General features: G+C 48.1%; 2 protein-coding genes across 8 annotated transcripts in view; both read left to right on the top strand.

The window, feature by feature from the left end:
- The first annotated feature begins 3,494 nt into the window (after positions 1-3,494).
- LOC307088033 (heterogeneous nuclear ribonucleoprotein Q-like) lies at positions 3,495-15,401 on the top strand. Of its 5 annotated transcripts, none has more exons than XM_079753790.1 (11): positions 3,495-3,611; positions 4,432-4,603; positions 5,707-5,825; positions 6,677-6,898; positions 8,067-8,243; positions 8,881-9,016; positions 9,325-9,530; positions 9,725-9,874; positions 10,743-10,864; positions 11,158-11,563; positions 13,245-15,401. In XM_079753790.1, the coding sequence occupies exons 1-11, from the start codon at positions 3,609-3,611 to the stop codon at positions 13,284-13,286; spliced, it is 1,755 nt and encodes a 584-aa protein (XP_079609916.1). In that variant the 5' UTR covers positions 3,495-3,608; the 3' UTR covers positions 13,287-15,401. The 5 variants fall into 5 exon arrangements, with proteins under 5 accessions (XP_079609916.1, XP_079609915.1, XP_079609914.1 ...); XM_079753789.1 differs by having other exon boundaries at positions 13,242-15,401; XM_079753788.1 differs by having other exon boundaries at positions 11,158-11,578.
- Positions 15,402-15,861: 460 nt separating this feature from the next.
- LOC307088032 (sorting nexin-14-like) overlaps positions 15,862-17,338 on the top strand; it is a 17,693-nt gene continuing 16,216 nt past the window's right edge. For 2 of the 3 annotated variants that reach the window (XM_079753785.1, XM_079753783.1), the window contains exons 1-3: positions 15,862-16,030; positions 16,268-16,420; positions 16,790-16,910. In XM_079753785.1, coding sequence (XP_079609911.1) covers positions 16,281-16,420; positions 16,790-16,910 — 261 coding nt within the window. In that variant the 5' untranslated portion in view covers positions 15,862-16,030; positions 16,268-16,280. The remainder of the gene's footprint in view (positions 16,031-16,267; positions 16,421-16,789; positions 16,911-17,338) is intronic. The other variant, XM_079753784.1, reaches the window with a different exon arrangement.

The raw sequence follows: 17,338 nt of genomic DNA, 5'->3' as shown, positions 1-17,338 counted from the left end.
GGCAACGATTTTTGTATGTAGAGCTGGCTCTTGAGGGCATAGACTGTATAGGTAAAGAAAATGGTTGTTTAGGATAATATGTAGGATATAACCGATGCCAGATTCTGTGCATTGATGAGTGATATACAAAACGAGAGTTTCCGTAGTGTTTGGTACCCGGTTCGAAACCGGGGCGGAAACAGACTTAAGGTTATGAGTTAAACAACGGTCACACAGCTTTTGGCCGTGATAATATATATTATATGCTATAGATATCTACGTATAATATGATATTATTGAGATAAAGAGCTCCAGTACTCCCGCCGGAGCAGCCGGAGTGTTCTAGAATATTTACAGAACACGGCCAAAGCCTGTGTGCGCCTCGCCATTGTGATACATCCACTGTAAACAGAGTGCATGGTACCATGGCCTCAACTGCTCAGGGCCACACCCCCACCCTCCTCCTTGACCCGCCTCTCTCCTTCTCATTTGCATTAGAGCTACAGACCCCGAAACGGCGCATTTGGGGAAAGCTCAATGTGCGACTGGCTCGTAGTGGCTGTAATTCTGCACCACGGCTGAATTTCGGGAACGTCTTGAAATACTGTGTTAGGGGCCTACTAATAGCTATATTGAAGCATCCATAAAGTAGCATGCCATGGGACCTTTAAACTTTAAACCTGCCTTTAAAATCTGAATACGACGAGGCTATTGGTTGAAGAGGTGGCGTGGTGCCCAGTAGACAGTGCTGATGGTTCAGTTCACAACTTTTCAGAACAGCTGTTCTAAAGTAGTGCAGGAGAATTTAAACATTAACTTTGTATATGTCAAAATAGGAATATTGTTTCCGCCCGGTTTCGAACCGGGGACCTTTCGCGTGTGAGGCGAACGTGATAACCACTACACTACGGAAACACAAATATTTCAGAACTGGCAACCGATTAGAATCCCGTCATCAAAACGGTCGGAAACAACCCGTTTCTTTGGAGTTAATCAATTTCCACGATAAATCCTATTGTTGCGTGGTCGCCGTGTTCCGTGTACCGCAAAGTATCCTGGGGGCTGGGTCCGGACAATCTCTAGATGGACCTATGGCGCACTCCTGGGTCCGGCCAGCCGTGTATAGCCGTAGAACGCTGACGAGCCAATCAGAAGAGAGAAAGAAAGTGTGCCTGCACATTTATTTATTTCTATAAAGAGAAAGGCCATGGCGCAGCATCCCAGTTGTCGCCTGTGTAGGTTCTGCCTGCAAGCCCATAAAACAAGGCCCAGGCGGTCGTCATATACACACTGGGTTCCCTGGTGTGACCGGGAAACATGTGTATTGTCCTTCCAAAGTGTTTCACCAGTACCAGTCAGAGGGGATGCCTTCTGAGATGACTTGAAATGAGTTTTGTTACTCTCCCTTTCATGACACAGAAAAGGGAAGGGGATTGGGCTCTTGCTGTGGTTATTTATTATGTTTATTCATTTGCACTGTTCACATGCTGCAATTGCACTACTTTTAAACTTTGTGTGTGTGTGTCTGTCTGTGTGTGTGTGTGGTCAGATAATGGAAATGCACTATTTTTAAATCAGTTTAACACTTTATCCAATTTATGTTATTTCTTATTCTATATTGTGTTTATTTTCACAGTATCATGGCTGTATTATCCTGCTATTGTCATGGTGTTTGTTGCAGGAGCTGCACACAATGTAAATGTAGGCCTTTGCTACATTAAGGTCAGCGAGAAATGTTTGACATGTAAGACCATTGTAAAAACATAACTTAAATAACGGAAACTCGGGACAGCGCCTAATTTCCACCAGTGGCCGAATAAATATAACATCCGTACTGTTAAGAACTACCATTGAGAATGAATGGGGAAAGTTAAGAAAGTTAAGCTTAACCATTTCGGCTACCGCGCGAACGGTCTCTGGTTCGAGAACGGGCGGAAACATGGTAAAGGTTTTTGTATTCAGAGCTCGCTGTTGAGGACATAGACTGTATCGGTTGGGAGTTAAAACTAATATATCCGTGCTTGTTATAGATCTCAACCAAACAGCTTATATAATGATATAAAATAAATACATTCGCCATTTTGAGACGGACTTTTTGAAATTGTCTCCTTTAACTTTCCAAACGGTGCCGCTGACACCAACGTGTGGCCAAACATGTATTCCAGCCGTCACGAGCTATTAAATATCTCTCCGACTGGTCCTCCGTAAGACCAGTAGGAGAGATATTTAATGATATTAAATGTTCGGGGTGAACAAAATAAAACGGGCATGAGTATGGTTAAGGGCCTGTCTAACTAACTATCGACTTCTCCTAACTTTTTGTTGCTGTTCCTGAACAAGGGCAGATACCGAGTTTCCGTAGTGTAGTGGTTATCACGTTCGCCTAACACGCGAAAGGTCCCCGGTTCGAGACCGGGCGGAAACAGGTTTTTTTTTTTTCAGAGGCTCACATCGGTATCATGACATACTCGAAGTAAACTGAACTTTTTTGTTTATCTGGCAGCTCTTCACTTTCTTCCTCTTTGTTGTTGATGTTTTGTCTTTTTTGTTGTCGTTAACAAGTGTCTTTGATATAAAATTGGAAAACTGAACAGAAAATGTATTAAAAATAACAAATTCTACGTAAAATAGATCAGTCATTGGTCCATCCGCCCATTAAACCGATGATAAACCTCCTGCTACCAGCACCTCCTCATATGACCATGGATAAGTGTAATCGGCCAAATACCATGTAATGTTACTTTATGAGCATATACATGAAGATTATTGAAGACCACCTCTCTGCATGGTGAAATGCATCTGCATGGTGCCTTCTGGAACACTGATCTGATCTGCTGCCCTGCAGAAAACTGCTTACATTATTGAGATTGAATCATTAAATAGCAAAGCTATTACTTCTTTTGTCACTTTATATTATGCACAGTGAGTGCACACAGCGTTTATTAAATCGCCTCGGTGAGAAACCGCTTTCTAAATTGTACGCAAATACGCTTAACATAAGGCCTCTAAGTCGGATGAAAAAAAAAAACTGAATGTGAAAAGATCAACTCATTATCAGATCACGAAACGAACAGTATGGAAGGGTTCCCGAAAATTCAAAACATGTTTCCGCCCGGTTTCGAACCGGGGACCTTTCGCGTGTGAGGCGAACGTGATAACCACTACACTACGGAAACCATATGAATATATCAAAGAGCATTGTCTTCATATCTCTGCAACATAACTCAAGTCACCGGTCCTGTCATGAGAGCGTCTCGGTTTTATCAGATTTGGATGAAATACTGTATATAATGGCCCAAGTACATTTTTAGAGTAATACGTGTGGACGTCGTCACTGACCATCGGAAATTGACAATTGCCATCAAATTAGATCTGAATAATACTAATATTTTAAATCGTTTCTTTGTATGTAAAAAAAAAATTACAATACGTTAGGTAAATTGAGCAGCCCGTGCGCGGCGGCGGAGGAGACCCCGTTTACGTCACACAGAACTCGCGACGTTACGCGTTCGCCATTTTGTTTAACCGGGAGTGAGGACTCTATCCAAACCTGCTGTCGGGAATATTTTTCTTTCTCTTAACATATCGAATACACCAAGTCTGTATTGTGCACTCTGTCGAAGACCTGCATGGTACGTAACCCTTCGTAGTCCATTTATTCGCGTCAGAATGTCCACGTGAACGCTCACCCTTTCACTGCCGGATGCACGTTGAGGTGGTGTGGTGACGGCTACCGTTAGCATGTAGCTGCTCCCGTTAGCACGTAGCCGCGTCCTCACGGCTAGCCGGCATTTTGTACATCGCTATTATTCTGACTGAATCTTTCCTGGCATACATTTGACAATGATTTACTCCAACGGGGTTTTCCTCCCAGACATTTCACCTGTGCATTCAAAACCCCGCCTGATCTCAGGCTGAATAATGAGATATATAATGAGAATAACGCTAGCCTGGTGGACGACAGGCCGAGAGGCGTGGCGTCGCCGGGCTAACGTTTGCCAGACCCAATACCTTCATCAATATCACATTAATAATATTATTATAAGTATTTCATGCCCTGCAGATGTCCATGGCTCTATGTCCCTGTATGGGTGGTGTGACTGACGGGTTCTGTCCATGTATTGTGTATGTGTCGACTATTTACTACAGGTCGGACCATCCTCCGCTCAACGTGTTTTCATTTAGGCACGTTTCGCCCTGGTGATAGTGGATGAATCTGTCTGCTGGGTTAATGCCTGAAGGGTAGTACGATGTGTTGTTTGAATGATCTCCGTCCCACCCGGTACTAGTTCTGGCCTGCTGGTCCAGCGTGTTGAAACACTGAGTAGTCTGTCCCCCGGTGCCAGTGGGCTGCTGAAACGTGATCGATACCCTGCTGCTGGATCGATACCCTGCTGCTGAATATTCACACAACCATCTCAGCGGTATTATTAACTTCTCTCGCCTGCACAGATGTCTACCGACATGGCCGTCGATCATGTGAACGGGAACGGCACGGAGGAGTCCACGGAGCCGATGGACACCGCGGCCGTCGAGGTCACCCGGTCGGAGCACTTTCAGACTCTGCTTGATGCGGGATTACCGCAGAAAGTCGCCGAGAAGCTGGACGAAGTTTACATCGCAGGTACCGTGTGTTGTGACGCTACCACTCGTTCCTGCCCCGCCATCATCTCCTCTATCACCAGACTCAAGTTGGCATTGGCACATCTTCACCCACTGTGGTTTGACACATGCTTGTCTTGTGGTATTGTGCTGTTCTAGTTGTTCCGTTGTTCCTTTCACTATACACGTCTGCGCCCGTAAATTATTTTAATATTTCTTGGTTAAGAGAGTCCTTTTGAAGGATGTGTTTTTTTAGGTTTGTGGTTTGAGTGACTTCAGCTCGGCAGCCCAGACAGCTGGTGTGTGTTGCGTCAGTAGGGTTGACAGAGGGGGCTCACAGTAGAGATGGACAGAAACAAGAGAGACGCGTGTCTGACGGAACATGGGACGGTTGGATTAGGGCCAGTGAGAAACATTGTGTGACTTCTAATGCGGGGCAGAGGGCCGGACATGCATTCTGTCATGTGTTACAATCCTATTACTGTTCGTCTGGTCGTAAATACTCCCCACTACAATCACCTTTTATATTGGTGTTAAATCCACCAGTGAATACAAACACTTGAATGTCTTTCAACGCGCCGTCCCCAGACCGCTGGTTAGAGTGGTCTTCATTTCTCATTGGTGTCCATGCTGATCACCAAGTAGACTTAGCTTTCCAATTGGCTGAAACAGCACTGTCTGCCTGTATTCCAGGTTTCCACCAATAACGTATAAGAGTACAACATAACAGTCAACGGGCTACAACAGTTAACAATAACAAATTATATAATTTGTAATTTTTCTGACCTTTTGTTATTGATGGATAAATATAAATAAGTTACCTGAGGCGAGTAAGTGATGTCCTAAATTTTGAATTTAATAGAGCTACTAAGCAGATCCAGAACTGTGTGAAACCATTCCCACTTTGTTTCCCCATCTGTCAGACCAACATCTTTTGAGTGACACCTGTCATTTACATTTACATTTACATTTAGGGCATTTAGCATGTGCTTGCTAAGCACATGTGCCTGTGCTAAGCTGTCATGCTGAACAACAAACAAATTTGACGACTTCTACGCCAGCAAGCGTTTCCTCTTTGGTTTGGTGGTGGTGTAACCTGTTTGTTCTGGTGTGTCCCTCCCCCAGGCCTGGTTGCCCACAGCGACCTGGATGAGCGGGCCATTGAGGCCCTGAAGGAGTTCAACGAGGACGGGGCCCTGCAGGTCCTGGTGCAGTTCAAGGAGAGCGACCTGTCACACGTCCAGGTAGACTCCTTCACTCTAGTCTGTACCTCTTCCACTCAGTCCAAATGGCCCCTACTTTACCATCCGGGTGCGACGAGGATTAGCCTGTACCCTATCAGGACGGTACACATGAGTCTTTCAGGTGTGTGTGATGAACGATCAGCCTACCTGCTGCTACAGTCCCTGTTGAAGGCATTTGATCTAGCTCATCATGCATCAGGAAGGGCACACACCTGGCGGTAAAGCAGGGGCCCTTTTAACATCTGTGTGTATATCGTTGATCTGAAGCCCCGCCTCCTGACCTGTGAGCACCTCAATCCTCCCATCAACAGCGTTCTTTTGCACTTACATTTAGGGCATGTAGCAGATGCTCTTATCCAAAGGGACTATCCAAAGGGAAGTACATTTGTCAGAGAAAGAGAAACAACAATATATCGCTGTGGGTACAGTAAGGATGCTAACAATCCGCAGGTAACCTATTCCCCTTGTACAACAAAGATAGCTAGGATAAGGTGCTACACAAATAAGTACTATAACCCATGGTGGTTTGTTTGAATGGTTGTATGGTTATTTGTTTTAATGGAGTCTGTTGGCATCATGTTATACTGTTTTTGGTTGATGTGTGTATTCTTTAATATGTTTTTACATTTTAGCCATCCTGTGCTTAGCTTAACATCTTGCCAAAGGACCACAGTTGAAAATGTGCCTGCTGGCTAACACTGGCACATTTACATGAATGTAGATTGATGTGCACTGTCCTTTTTTAAATAATAAAAATTAAATGAAAAAGAAGTACGTCGTACATTAAGTGCGTACATTAAGTGCGTACACCAAGTGCGTACATTAAGTGCCCGTGTCCCCCTCCCGTCCAGAACAAGAGTGCCTTCCTGTGCGGGGTGATGAAGACGTACCGGCAGCGCGAGAAGCAGGGCACCAAAGTGGCCGACGCCACCAAGGGGCCCGACGAGACCCGCCTTAAGACGCTGCTGGAGCGCACCGGGTACACCCTGGACGTCACCACCGGCCAGCGCAAGTACGGGGGCCCGCCGCCGGAGTCGGTCCACGACGCCGGGCAGCCGCCCATCGGGACGGAGGTACGGGGCCTCCGGGGTCGCCGGGCCACGTGGGGGGATTGGGGGTTGCTAAGCGACGATGTGGATGTGCGTTAATGAGCCGGGGGGGGGGTTGCTAAGTGACAATGTGGATGTGCGCTAATGAGCGGGTTCGGGCCGGGTTCAAACCCACACCCCCAGAGTATCCTGGTGTGTCCTCGGGAGCAGAGTCTGTTTGTTCATTCAATTACATTTTATTTGTATAGCCCTTAATCACGATTACAGTCTCAAAGGGCTGAACAGGCCAAATCTTTATGACTCCCCCCTGACCCAAGGTGATGACCAGTGTTCGTTATAACGCCGTTTAAAATAACATTTTTTCAGTAGCGGGGTAATCTAACTAATTACTTACTAACGTTACCGTTAACTGTACGTTAAATGTGGTGCGTTACTATGAATTGATTGAATAAACTGCGTAATCCGAACGCACCCCTGGCTCCAAACACAAACTGCTAGTGAGGAGACCGGGTGGGTCAACAACGAGATAAGCGATTATGATTGGCTATGGCTGAGTCATGTGTCATGGTAGCCAATCGGAGCCAGTGTTTTTACACACAAGCCAGGACACGAGCGCCACACACACGCAAACGGACACACCAAACAGATTTGATGAAGCAGCAGAAATGGCGAGTCCGGTGCAATCCGATGAAAAGTTGGCATTTTCTGTAGTATTCGGCAGATGATCCACAGCCTTTGCGACTAAGCTAATTAAAATTCAGTTGGAAGTATATCAGGGCCTTGAATTGGCAGTTCAACCATTTAACACATTAAGGCCAAGTGAAAACTGCACAGAAAAATCCAAATTCATTAACATATAGCAACTTTCTTTTTTTACAGTAACGCAAATAGTTACTTTGCCTGGTAACTAGTTACTTTTATTATAGAGTAATTCAGTTACTTTTTGGAACAAGTAGTGAGTACCTATAACTAATTACTTTTTTAAAGTAACGTTCCCACCACTGGTGATGACATTAAGTCATTCAGCGGATGCTTTATTCCAAGCGTCCTCCCGAGTTCGGCACACAACCATCAGCGCACAAGTTGGAGCTAAACGCTGAAAATCCCCCCAAAGACGAGGTGAAACAAGCTAGACGGGGCGGCGCAGCTGGAGGAGTCTGATCTCCCGTTAAATCCTGTCTCTTTGCTCCAGATCTTTGTGGGTAAGATCCCGCGGGACCTGTTTGAGGACGAGCTGGTGCCGCTGTTTGAGAAGGCGGGGCCCATCTGGGACCTGAGGCTGATGATGGACCCTCTGAGCGGGATGAACCGCGGCTACGCCTTCGTCACCTTCTGCACTAAAGACGCTGCGCAGGAAGCCGTCCAGCTGGTGAGGCTCAGCCACTAGGCTGCTGTACCACCGGAGTACTACAGGACCGTATACTGGACTGTATATTGGACTGTATATTTACAGTTAGGTGTATTGTACAGTACAGAATATTGTACTGGACTGTAAATTGTAGTGTATATTGTACAGTGCTGTATACTGGACTGTTTATTGTACAGGACTGTATATTGTACAGGATATTATAGTGTATATTGTACAGTATACTGGACTGTATATTGTACAGTACAGAATATTGTACAGTACTGTATACTTAACTGTATATTGTACAGGACTGTATATTGTACAGAATATTGTACTGTATATTTGCAGTTCAGTATATTCTACAGTACGGAAAATTTTACAATATATTTACACTTCGGTTTATTCTACCGTACGCTATATTTGAAACTACTGTTTATTTCAGAACCCTGTATATTGTATACTGTACAGCACTGTATATTTTCTAGTACTGCATATTTTACAGCTCTGTATATTTTAGTTTATTTTAGAGTTATAGATGGTTAGTTAGTTTGTATATTTCCAATGAGGAAATTTTGAGTGTCAGCGTCAGGGTGTTGTCAGTGTGTCGGGGTGCTGTCCTGTCAGTACATGGGGGTCCTCACTTTCCTCCCCCCCCCAGTGCAACAACCACGAGATCCGCCCGGGCAAACACATCGGTGTGTGCATCTCCGTGGCCAACAACCGGCTGTTCGTGGGCTCCATTCCAAAGAGCAAAACAAAGGAGCAGATTGTGGAGGAGTTCTCCAAAGTCACAGGCAGGTCACCTCTTCCTACCTGAACCAGGGAGTAGACGGGAGACCTGTACACAAACCATTGGTTTAAACGTAACACACACCGTTGTTCTTCCAAAAGAACAGTAACACTCTTTTACGTGCAGGTTTGGTATTTTATGTCAAATGTCTAAACAAATGTTTCTGTAATGAATTTGGGAGCCTCGTATTCAGCCACCGGGTGTGAGGGTGAATCCCCTCTACAGGCCGTTCCATCACCCTCTCACCTGTCGGTAAGAACGCCCCCCCTTTAAGAATTGACCCTAACGCGCGCTCCCCCCTCCCGCCACCAGAGGGCCTCAGCGACGTCATCCTGTACCACCAGCCGGACGACAAGAAGAAGAACCGCGGCTTCTGCTTCCTGGAGTACGAGGACCACAAGACGGCCGCGCAGGCCCGCCGCCGCCTCATGAGCGGCAAGGTGAAGGTGTGGGGAAACGTGGTGACGGTGGAGTGGGCCGACCCCATCGAGGACCCCGACCCCGAGGTCATGGCCAAGGTAACCCCCCCCCCCCCCCCCCGACACACCCCTGGGAAGAGGGGTCTCCACTCACTGGAGGGCTCACTAGCTAATGGCACTAACGTGTGTGTGTGTGTGTGACTTCCTGGTGGTTGATCTCACTGGTTGGTGGACCTCAGTGACCAGGTGGCGGCGCTGGCCTTTCGTCCTAACCCGGCCTGTTGTCTCCCCAGGTGAAGGTTCTCTTCGTACGGAACCTGTCCAACGGGGTGACAGAGGAGCTACTGGAGCAGACCTTCAGGGAGTACGGGATTCTGGAGCGCGTGAAGAAGCTGAAGGACTACGCCTTCATCCACTTTGAGGAGCGGGACGGGGCCGTCAAGGTGGGGTCGCCCTCACACACAACATGCGGAGTCTTGCTCATCGTATACTGTCCAATCGTCTGTGCTCACTCTTTTATTCAAAGGCCTTGCGATGTTTTAAAGAGCACCTATTATGCTTTTTCGACTTTTATGACCTATAAACGTTGTTAAAATGATTTATAGTCATGTTTAACCATACTAAAGGGTCAAATAATGACGTACATGCATTTAGACGTGTTCCCTGCTGACCGTCTGGGGCGGCTGTGCAGAGCTCTAAACACTAGGGACGCCGGGCGCCATTCACTTGTTCAAATTTACGGGATTTATCCACGTAGAACAATCCGGATTTTCCATGTATGGTAATGCTGCAACATGCTCTTCCGGAGGGTAACCAATCACAACGGCGTGGGTTTGGCAGGAGGGGGGCGGAGAAGGACGAAGCCGAGTGTTGAAATGCTGAATGCTGAAAGCGCCCAGATGAGAGGAAGAGTTTCCGAATATTTACATAGTTTTTTGTGCTGTGATTCGCGTCAGGTTGCGCTATCATTGATAAGAAATTAAGACCAGAAAAGTAGTACAATAGGAGATCTTTAAAGACCCCGTGCTCACAGGGCAGCGGTCTGTTCCTGCCTCACTGGTACTCCTTCGTACGCCTGCAGAGGGCCGAGCTCTGTCCTGCACTGGCCCCGCGCCCCTCATGTGTTTGCAGCAGGGCTCCCCCAGTGCGAAGCAGCGGAGACGGTTCCCCTGTGGGCGTGGGGTGGGCAGGCAGGGTCCCCTCGCTGGGGGTGGAGGGGGCCTCTGCACAGAGGAGACTCAATGCCACCACTGTCCCGCCCACTGTGAAGCCCTGGCTGTGCCCAACGGTGTGGTGTGCCTCGCCCCGCAGGCTCTGGAGGAGATGAACGGGAGGGACCTGGAGGGAGAGAACATCGAGATAGTGTTCGCTAAACCCCCCGACCAGAAGAGGAAGGACCGCAAGGCCCAGAGACAGCAGGCCAAGACGCCAATGTAAGACCCCTTCAGTGTGTGTGTGTGTGTGTGTTTCACTCCCATGCTTCAGACGGGTGTCCTGTTGTTCGATGTCGATTCTCAGTCTGTCACCAAGCAGACGTTTGTTTCACCGGGACCACGGAATAGGGAGGCACACAGGTTACAACCAGAGATTAGGAATACAGTTTTCCCATGATAAAACGGAATGGAAGGACTTCTTCAAAAGTCATTAGTCTAACACTCAGGAATGCTACGGAGGGTCACAAACGTAGCATCTCTTCATTCACGGAGCTAACCTTCTCCTCCTCCAGGTACGAAGACTACTACTACTACGGCCCCTCCATGCCCCCTCCCTCCCGAGGGCGTGGTCGCGGCGGCTCCCGGGGCGGCGGCTACCCGTACCCCGAGTACTACGGCTACGACGACCACTACGACTACTACGGCTACGACTACAACAGCTGCCGCTACGGCGGCGGCGGCGGCTACGACGACCCCTACTACGGCTACGACGACTACCAGTCGCCCGGCGGTCGCGGGCGCGGCGTTGGCGGGGGGCGGGGCTCCCGGGGGGGCCCCATGCACAGGGGCCGCGGGGGCGTCGGCGCTCCCAGGGGCCGTGCCGGGTTCTCCCAGCGCGGCGGCGGCGGCGGCGGACCCGGGCCAGGCAGAGGCACTCGGGGCGCCCGTGGAGGAGTGACGCCGCGTGGCCGTGGAGGGGTACGTGGAGGAGGGGTACGTGGAGGAGGGGTACGTGGAGGAGGGGTACGTGGAGGAGGGGTAGGTGGCAAGCGCAAAGCTGACGGGTACAACCAGCCAGAGTCCAAGCGGCACCAGACCAGTAATCAGAACTGGGGGTCGCAGCCCATCGCCCAGCAACCGCTCAGGAGCTCTGACGCCGCCGGTTACTATGGTTACAAACCTGACAACCAGGAGTTTTATCAGGATTGTTTCGGGCAGCAGTGGAAGTAGGAGGCCGCGAGGGTCCCCGAGAACCACCCAAATTCCTGTTTTTTATTTTATTTTAACTTTTATTTAGAGACTTTTATCCGATTGGCCCCAAATCCCACAAAACAAAATGTTTTTACTTTTTTCTTTCCTCTAAATTGGTGACTGGCAACTATCTTTTTGTACATATTTTTAATATTCCACTTGGACTCAAAATAGAAGTCACCTGCTTCTGGACAACTGGTTTTATTCTATGTTTTCGTTTTTATGCGTTTAATGGTTGGTTCAACATATTCCAACGCTGGCTTTGACCCAGTTCTTTTTTTAGACTGCTCTCCATTTGGCTGATCACTTTATGTATGTTTTACACTCTGGTTTATAAATGTTTTAAGTAGCTCACGGCAACCACACTTATGTCTCCTAAAGAAAGAAATGTGTTTAATAACCATTGAAATTTGTATTGTCACAAAGTAATGCGTGTCTTGTTAATGGAAAGTAAGAAGATGGTAAAATCAGGGCCCAAGCAGTCCTGTTTTTATGGCTTCACGTTTTGGCTTGTATCCTTTTGCTTTTTGTCTGCTTTAATAAATGTACACGCACAAGTGTAAAAAAAAAAAAAAATTATACAACCACTTCAAATTGTGTTGCAAATTTATGTTTTGGCAAACTCTTCAAATTGATTGGAATAAATTGACGGCTCCTCGTGGAGGAAACGGATCCGACGTTTGGAGCTTAGCCTGCTTCACAACGCTTGCATGCTAATGCCCTCCCAGTCTGGTCCTCCCAGTCTAATGTCACCTCCCAGTCTAAGGCCACCTCCCAGTCTGGTCCTCCCAGTCTAATGTCACCTCCCAGTCTAATGCCACCTCCCAGTCTGGTCCTCCCAGTCTAATGTCACCTCCCAGTCTAATGTCACCTCCCAGTCTGGTCCTCCCAGTCTAAGGCCACCTCCCAGTCTGGCCCTCCCAGTCTAAGGTCACCTCCCAGAATTCACCCTGAATAATTCCGCTGACCAAACCTTCAAAATCGCTTTGGCTGGTTGCTTGTAATCTCATGGATACAACAACGAGCTTCTGCTCAACCCAGGTCTACTAACACGCATGTTGACCCTGCAGCGACGTGATCTGACATAATCGGCACGCATGATTGGCTATGATTATGTCCCTTTGTTTTTCTCCCTGTCCCCCCCCTTAATGTCTAACACAGTCGCAGCCAAAACGCTTCGAACTACGGTACGCCAAGTCGGCAACGATTGACGATAAGCACTTAATTCCCCGTCGATAGTTCCTAACTGTGTTGCACTTCTCTCTGCCGTGTCTCCATCCAGGCCTGGGCAGCCCCGTGTTGTTCACGCTGAGGGACACGGTGTTCTGGGGGCCCTGTAGAGATGTGCTGACACCATGTGGAGATGTGCTGTGAGTCTAACCGCTTCCTTTTGTGACCTGGCTAGCAGGGAAGAGGGGTCCGCTGCTCCGGTCCAGACGCCTTCCAGTGAAGAGTGCGCCTGGAGCGGGCCGGACGCTGCCATTGGACAGGATGGTAAGGTCACATGACTCGGCGGTCCCTCTTTCACTGTCACCACTCAGATAATCCCCTGAGAGAGAAGACCAGAGAGAGAGAGAGAGAGAGAGAGAGAGAGAACACCTGCCTGCGTCCGTCTGCGTTTACTTTATGATGAAGCTCGTGAACCCCCTTCTCCTCCTCTCCTCCCTCCTTCTCCCCTTGTCTCTTCTCCTCCCTTCCTCCCCGCCTAATCTCCACTCCTCTCCCATCTCTCTTGTCTCCCTAATCTCTCCTGCCTCCCCCTTTCCCTCCTCCATCCCCCTTCTCTCCTCTCCCCCCTCCCACATCCCTCCAGCCTCTCCCCCCCCCCCCTATCTCTCCTACCTCCTCCCTCCTATCTTTCACGAGACCCCCCTCCTACCCCGACCTCCTGGCTCCACCAATCCTAGTCGGGAGGCTGTATCACGTGATCGTCTCTCCGGTGTTGTCTTTGCACTTTTATACGGACGAAGATCGGAGGGGCCGGCCGACCCGAACGATCGCATCATGACTGAACGGGGGGGGGGGAGGGGGAAGAGCAGTTTTTTGCCGTGGTGACTGGGGGGTGGGGCGGAGTGTCCAGAGATATTTTGCTTTTTTTTTTGCTTTGTTTTTTTTTTTTAAAGGACTGTCAAGTTGAAGGATGGGTCAACTACCTCATTTTTAGAGGCACGCCCCCTCCCAACACCTTGCTCCGCCCCTTCCAATTTTGCTCCCCCCCCCCCCCCCCCCCCCCCTCGTGAATATGCACAAGCACCTGCCGGGCCGCTGGTGAGCTGCACGGTTCTCCTGCTGCGTGGACGTGATGTGGGACGTTCCTCATCCAATGAGCCTGAACAATCAGGTCGTCAGACCTCGCTGCTGAGCTCTGGAGAGCGAAGACTATCAAGATTGTGTGTCTCTTTTTGTGTACTTTGTGCGTTTTTTTTAATTTTCTTTTCGTTTTTGTATCTTTTTTTTTTTTTAGAGTGTTTGTTTTCGGGTTGCGAGTCTTTGAACACGTGGGGGGCGGTGCGGTGGGCGGCAGCCCCCCCTCCTCTAGAGAGGAGATTCAAAGTCTTCCTCGTTCTTCCTCGATGGGTGCTCAGTCTTAACTTTTTTTATAACGTCTATGATTCACACCAGTCGACGCTTTGTGCTAAAAAATGATGTCTGGAGGTGCGTTTGTGTAAGGAGTGAGGGCGGGCCGTGTGGGAGGAGCTAGGTGTGCTGAGCTTCCAGGGGTCGCCTTCACCCGCTCCGTTTTAAAGGAGACATTTTAGACCACCAGGTGTGGTGTGATAAGCCTTACAAGCCGTTTCGAAAACCTGCCCCATGTGACATCACCAGTGGGCGTGTCCACCTAGATCCGTGCTGGATAGATGAGCAACGTTTACTTCAGTCCACTGGGTAGGCTGGTTGTCTGATCTATCCATCTATGTGGACACGCCCACTAGGGATGTCACATGGGGCAGATTTTGGAAACGGCTTGTAAGGCTAATCACACTCACACCTGGTGGTATAATATGTCCCATTTTAAGTGTGAACTCGTATTGAAGTCTTGTCTGAGATTGGAAAATTGCACAGAAAAGGTTTGGTAAATAGGAAAAAAAAACATTTTGTTCGGACTCCAAAACGTGGGGCTTTTGTGTTTTAAAACATTTACACTTCTGTGCTGACTAATTTCTAATACGTAAAAGATTCAATTGAGAATGAATTATGGCCTGTCTGTCATTGTGTAGTTGTATCAGTATTTTTATTGTTAAAAATAGACTTAAAAAATCCAGTCATGTAACAAAGTTCATCTGGAGTTTCACATGGAAAACATGGAAGAGGTGGTTTTGCGTGTTTTGTTCTTATTAAAGTAATCATTAACGGTAGCGGCCCTGCTATTGGCTGTGTTGTCCCGTCACTCACGTTGGGTCCTTGGCTCGTCCAATGTCTGTTCCATCCTCCACACTCCGTGTCTGCGTCAACATCATTTCAAACAAGGTTATTGTGTGTATGTGGCTAACGGGTGTTTGCATTCTTGCAAATACATTGTTTTATACTATACATTGAGGCGAAGTAAACTTATTTTTCTAATAAAGTTATTAAATAAAACATTTGTTGTGTGGTTAATTGTGTTTTTTATATTATGCATATTAAGCGTTTGGTTTCATGAGGTTTGGTCACTCATAATTACACACCACTGAACTTGAATACCAGTAATTATTTCATTTTCAGCATATGTACTAAATTAAATCAGTGAATCATATCTAAACTATTCTGTTTTATCTAATCCTTTGGATGTCTGTTTTAAAGCCTCAGGGACTATGGCAGGTAAAGGTCAATTTATGAAGAGCCTGATTGATTCAATGTTTTCTGTTTTTTTTAATATTATTATTAAACAATAGTTTAGTTATTACATTCAGCCCTCCGTCCCGCCCCGTCCTGACTCCGCTCCTTTGTCCAGCCGGATCCCAAACCAAGCGCAACCGGAACTGCTCTCCGCCCTGCCCCGTCCTCTGCCTCCGCTCATCCGGGTCCTGCCAGAGCCCAAACCAGGCGCTCCAAACCGGAACTCGTCCTCCAGACTGGAAAACAAACGGCTGTCAGTGAAGTGGTGGAGTTTAAAACATGGAAAAGAATAACCTACTCGGGTGGAACCATCGTTACCAGTGACCGCTCGGAGTGTTTCTGCGGGACGCGGTGCGTGGTGCCGTCACAACCCGTCCGGTTCGTCCCTGTTTGATACCGTTTAACACCGCTCACCGTCAGCTCTGTTCAGGAGGCTTAGCGCCACTAGTCCATCGATACTTCATCAGTGTTGCCAGATTGGGAGGAATATTTGGCCCCACAGTGTGCTCAACCAAGCATAAACTCGCTGAAATAATTATCCTATTACTTTGTTGTACAACTATTATTTAAGTGGCGGTGTCATGTGACGGCCGTGATGACCCGCTCTGTCCGCAGGTCCCGGGTCGTGATGGCGGGGCTGATCCGGGGATGTCTGGGCCACCTGAGGCGGTGGCTGAAGGTGGACCTGCTCCGGGAGGCCGGCCGCCAGTACCCGCTGTCCTGCTGCGTGCTGTCCTCCCTGCTGTTGCTCACCGTGCTGCTCAACAGGTGAGCGGTGGTCAGCCGACAGGGGCTGAGGTCTGGGCATGCGCAGCTCTGTAGATCCCCGGACACCGCCTCCCATATCTATCTTCATCTTTTTTCTATATAGTTAGACAGACAGACACGCGCGTACACACACACACAAACACTGCAGAGAATTCACACAGTTCACACCAGACAATAACAAAGTCTCCATATGCGTGAAGAACGAAATGCCACCTCAGTATTCGTACAAAAAATTGTGTTTCTCCCAACACTTAACACGACAACAACGTACATGTCGAGATTACAACCTACAAAAGTGGTTGTGGAGTTATGTGTGAGTTGATTGACGGGTTGTTGTCATGACGCCCCCCCCCCCCCCCACCCCGTCAGGTACATCCACATTCTGCTGGTGTTCTGGTCCTTCCTGGCGGGCGTCACCACCTTCTACTGCTCCCTGGGGCCCGGCTCCCTGCTGCCCAACGTCCTCTTCACCGATAGGCCCCGCCGCAAGGTGAGGCCCTTAGGGGCCCTCAGTGTTCTTCAGGGGTTTAGCAGAGGAAACATGTGATAAATTAAATTTAAAAACAACTTTCTTCTTACTACCAGCCCACCAGTGTTAAATTGCTACTTTATAATTGCTTCAAGTTGATTAAACGTTATACAATTGTGGATTTCATGCGGTCAAAGTGGCTGAGAATGTAAATTGATGTTCTTTATTAATTGACCAACATAAATGTATGTAAAACCTGCTTGATTGGTGATGTTTTTGCTGTTGTTACGGTATGATTTAGACCAGGGGCGTCACTACGATTTAGAGGCTGGGGGGGCTTAGCCCCAAGCATTTTCTGAAGTGCATGCGCGTCTAGCGTGTGCCGAAATTTTTTTTTCACAACTTTAAAGTGGTTCTTTAATTCATCATTTCTTACAGTAGAGAGTACA

This window comes from Pollachius pollachius (genome assembly GCF_949987615.1).
Source record: "Pollachius pollachius genome assembly, chromosome: 16".
NCBI classification, from domain to species: Eukaryota; Metazoa; Chordata; class Actinopteri; order Gadiformes; family Gadidae; genus Pollachius; species Pollachius pollachius.
Note: the sequence above shows the minus strand (reverse complement) of the source record. Positions and strands in the feature narration are given on the sequence as shown.

Bases quoted from the DNA above. Each gene is read 5' to 3' on its own strand.
- LOC307088033 (XM_079753786.1), top strand. The intron at 6,899-8,066 runs GTACGGGGCCTC...TCTTTGCTCCAG, and splicing joins AGCCGCCCATCGGGACGGAG to ATCTTTGTGGGTAAGATCCC. The intron at 9,017-9,324 runs GCAGGTCACCTC...TCCCGCCACCAG, and splicing joins GGAGTTCTCCAAAGTCACAG to AGGGCCTCAGCGACGTCATC.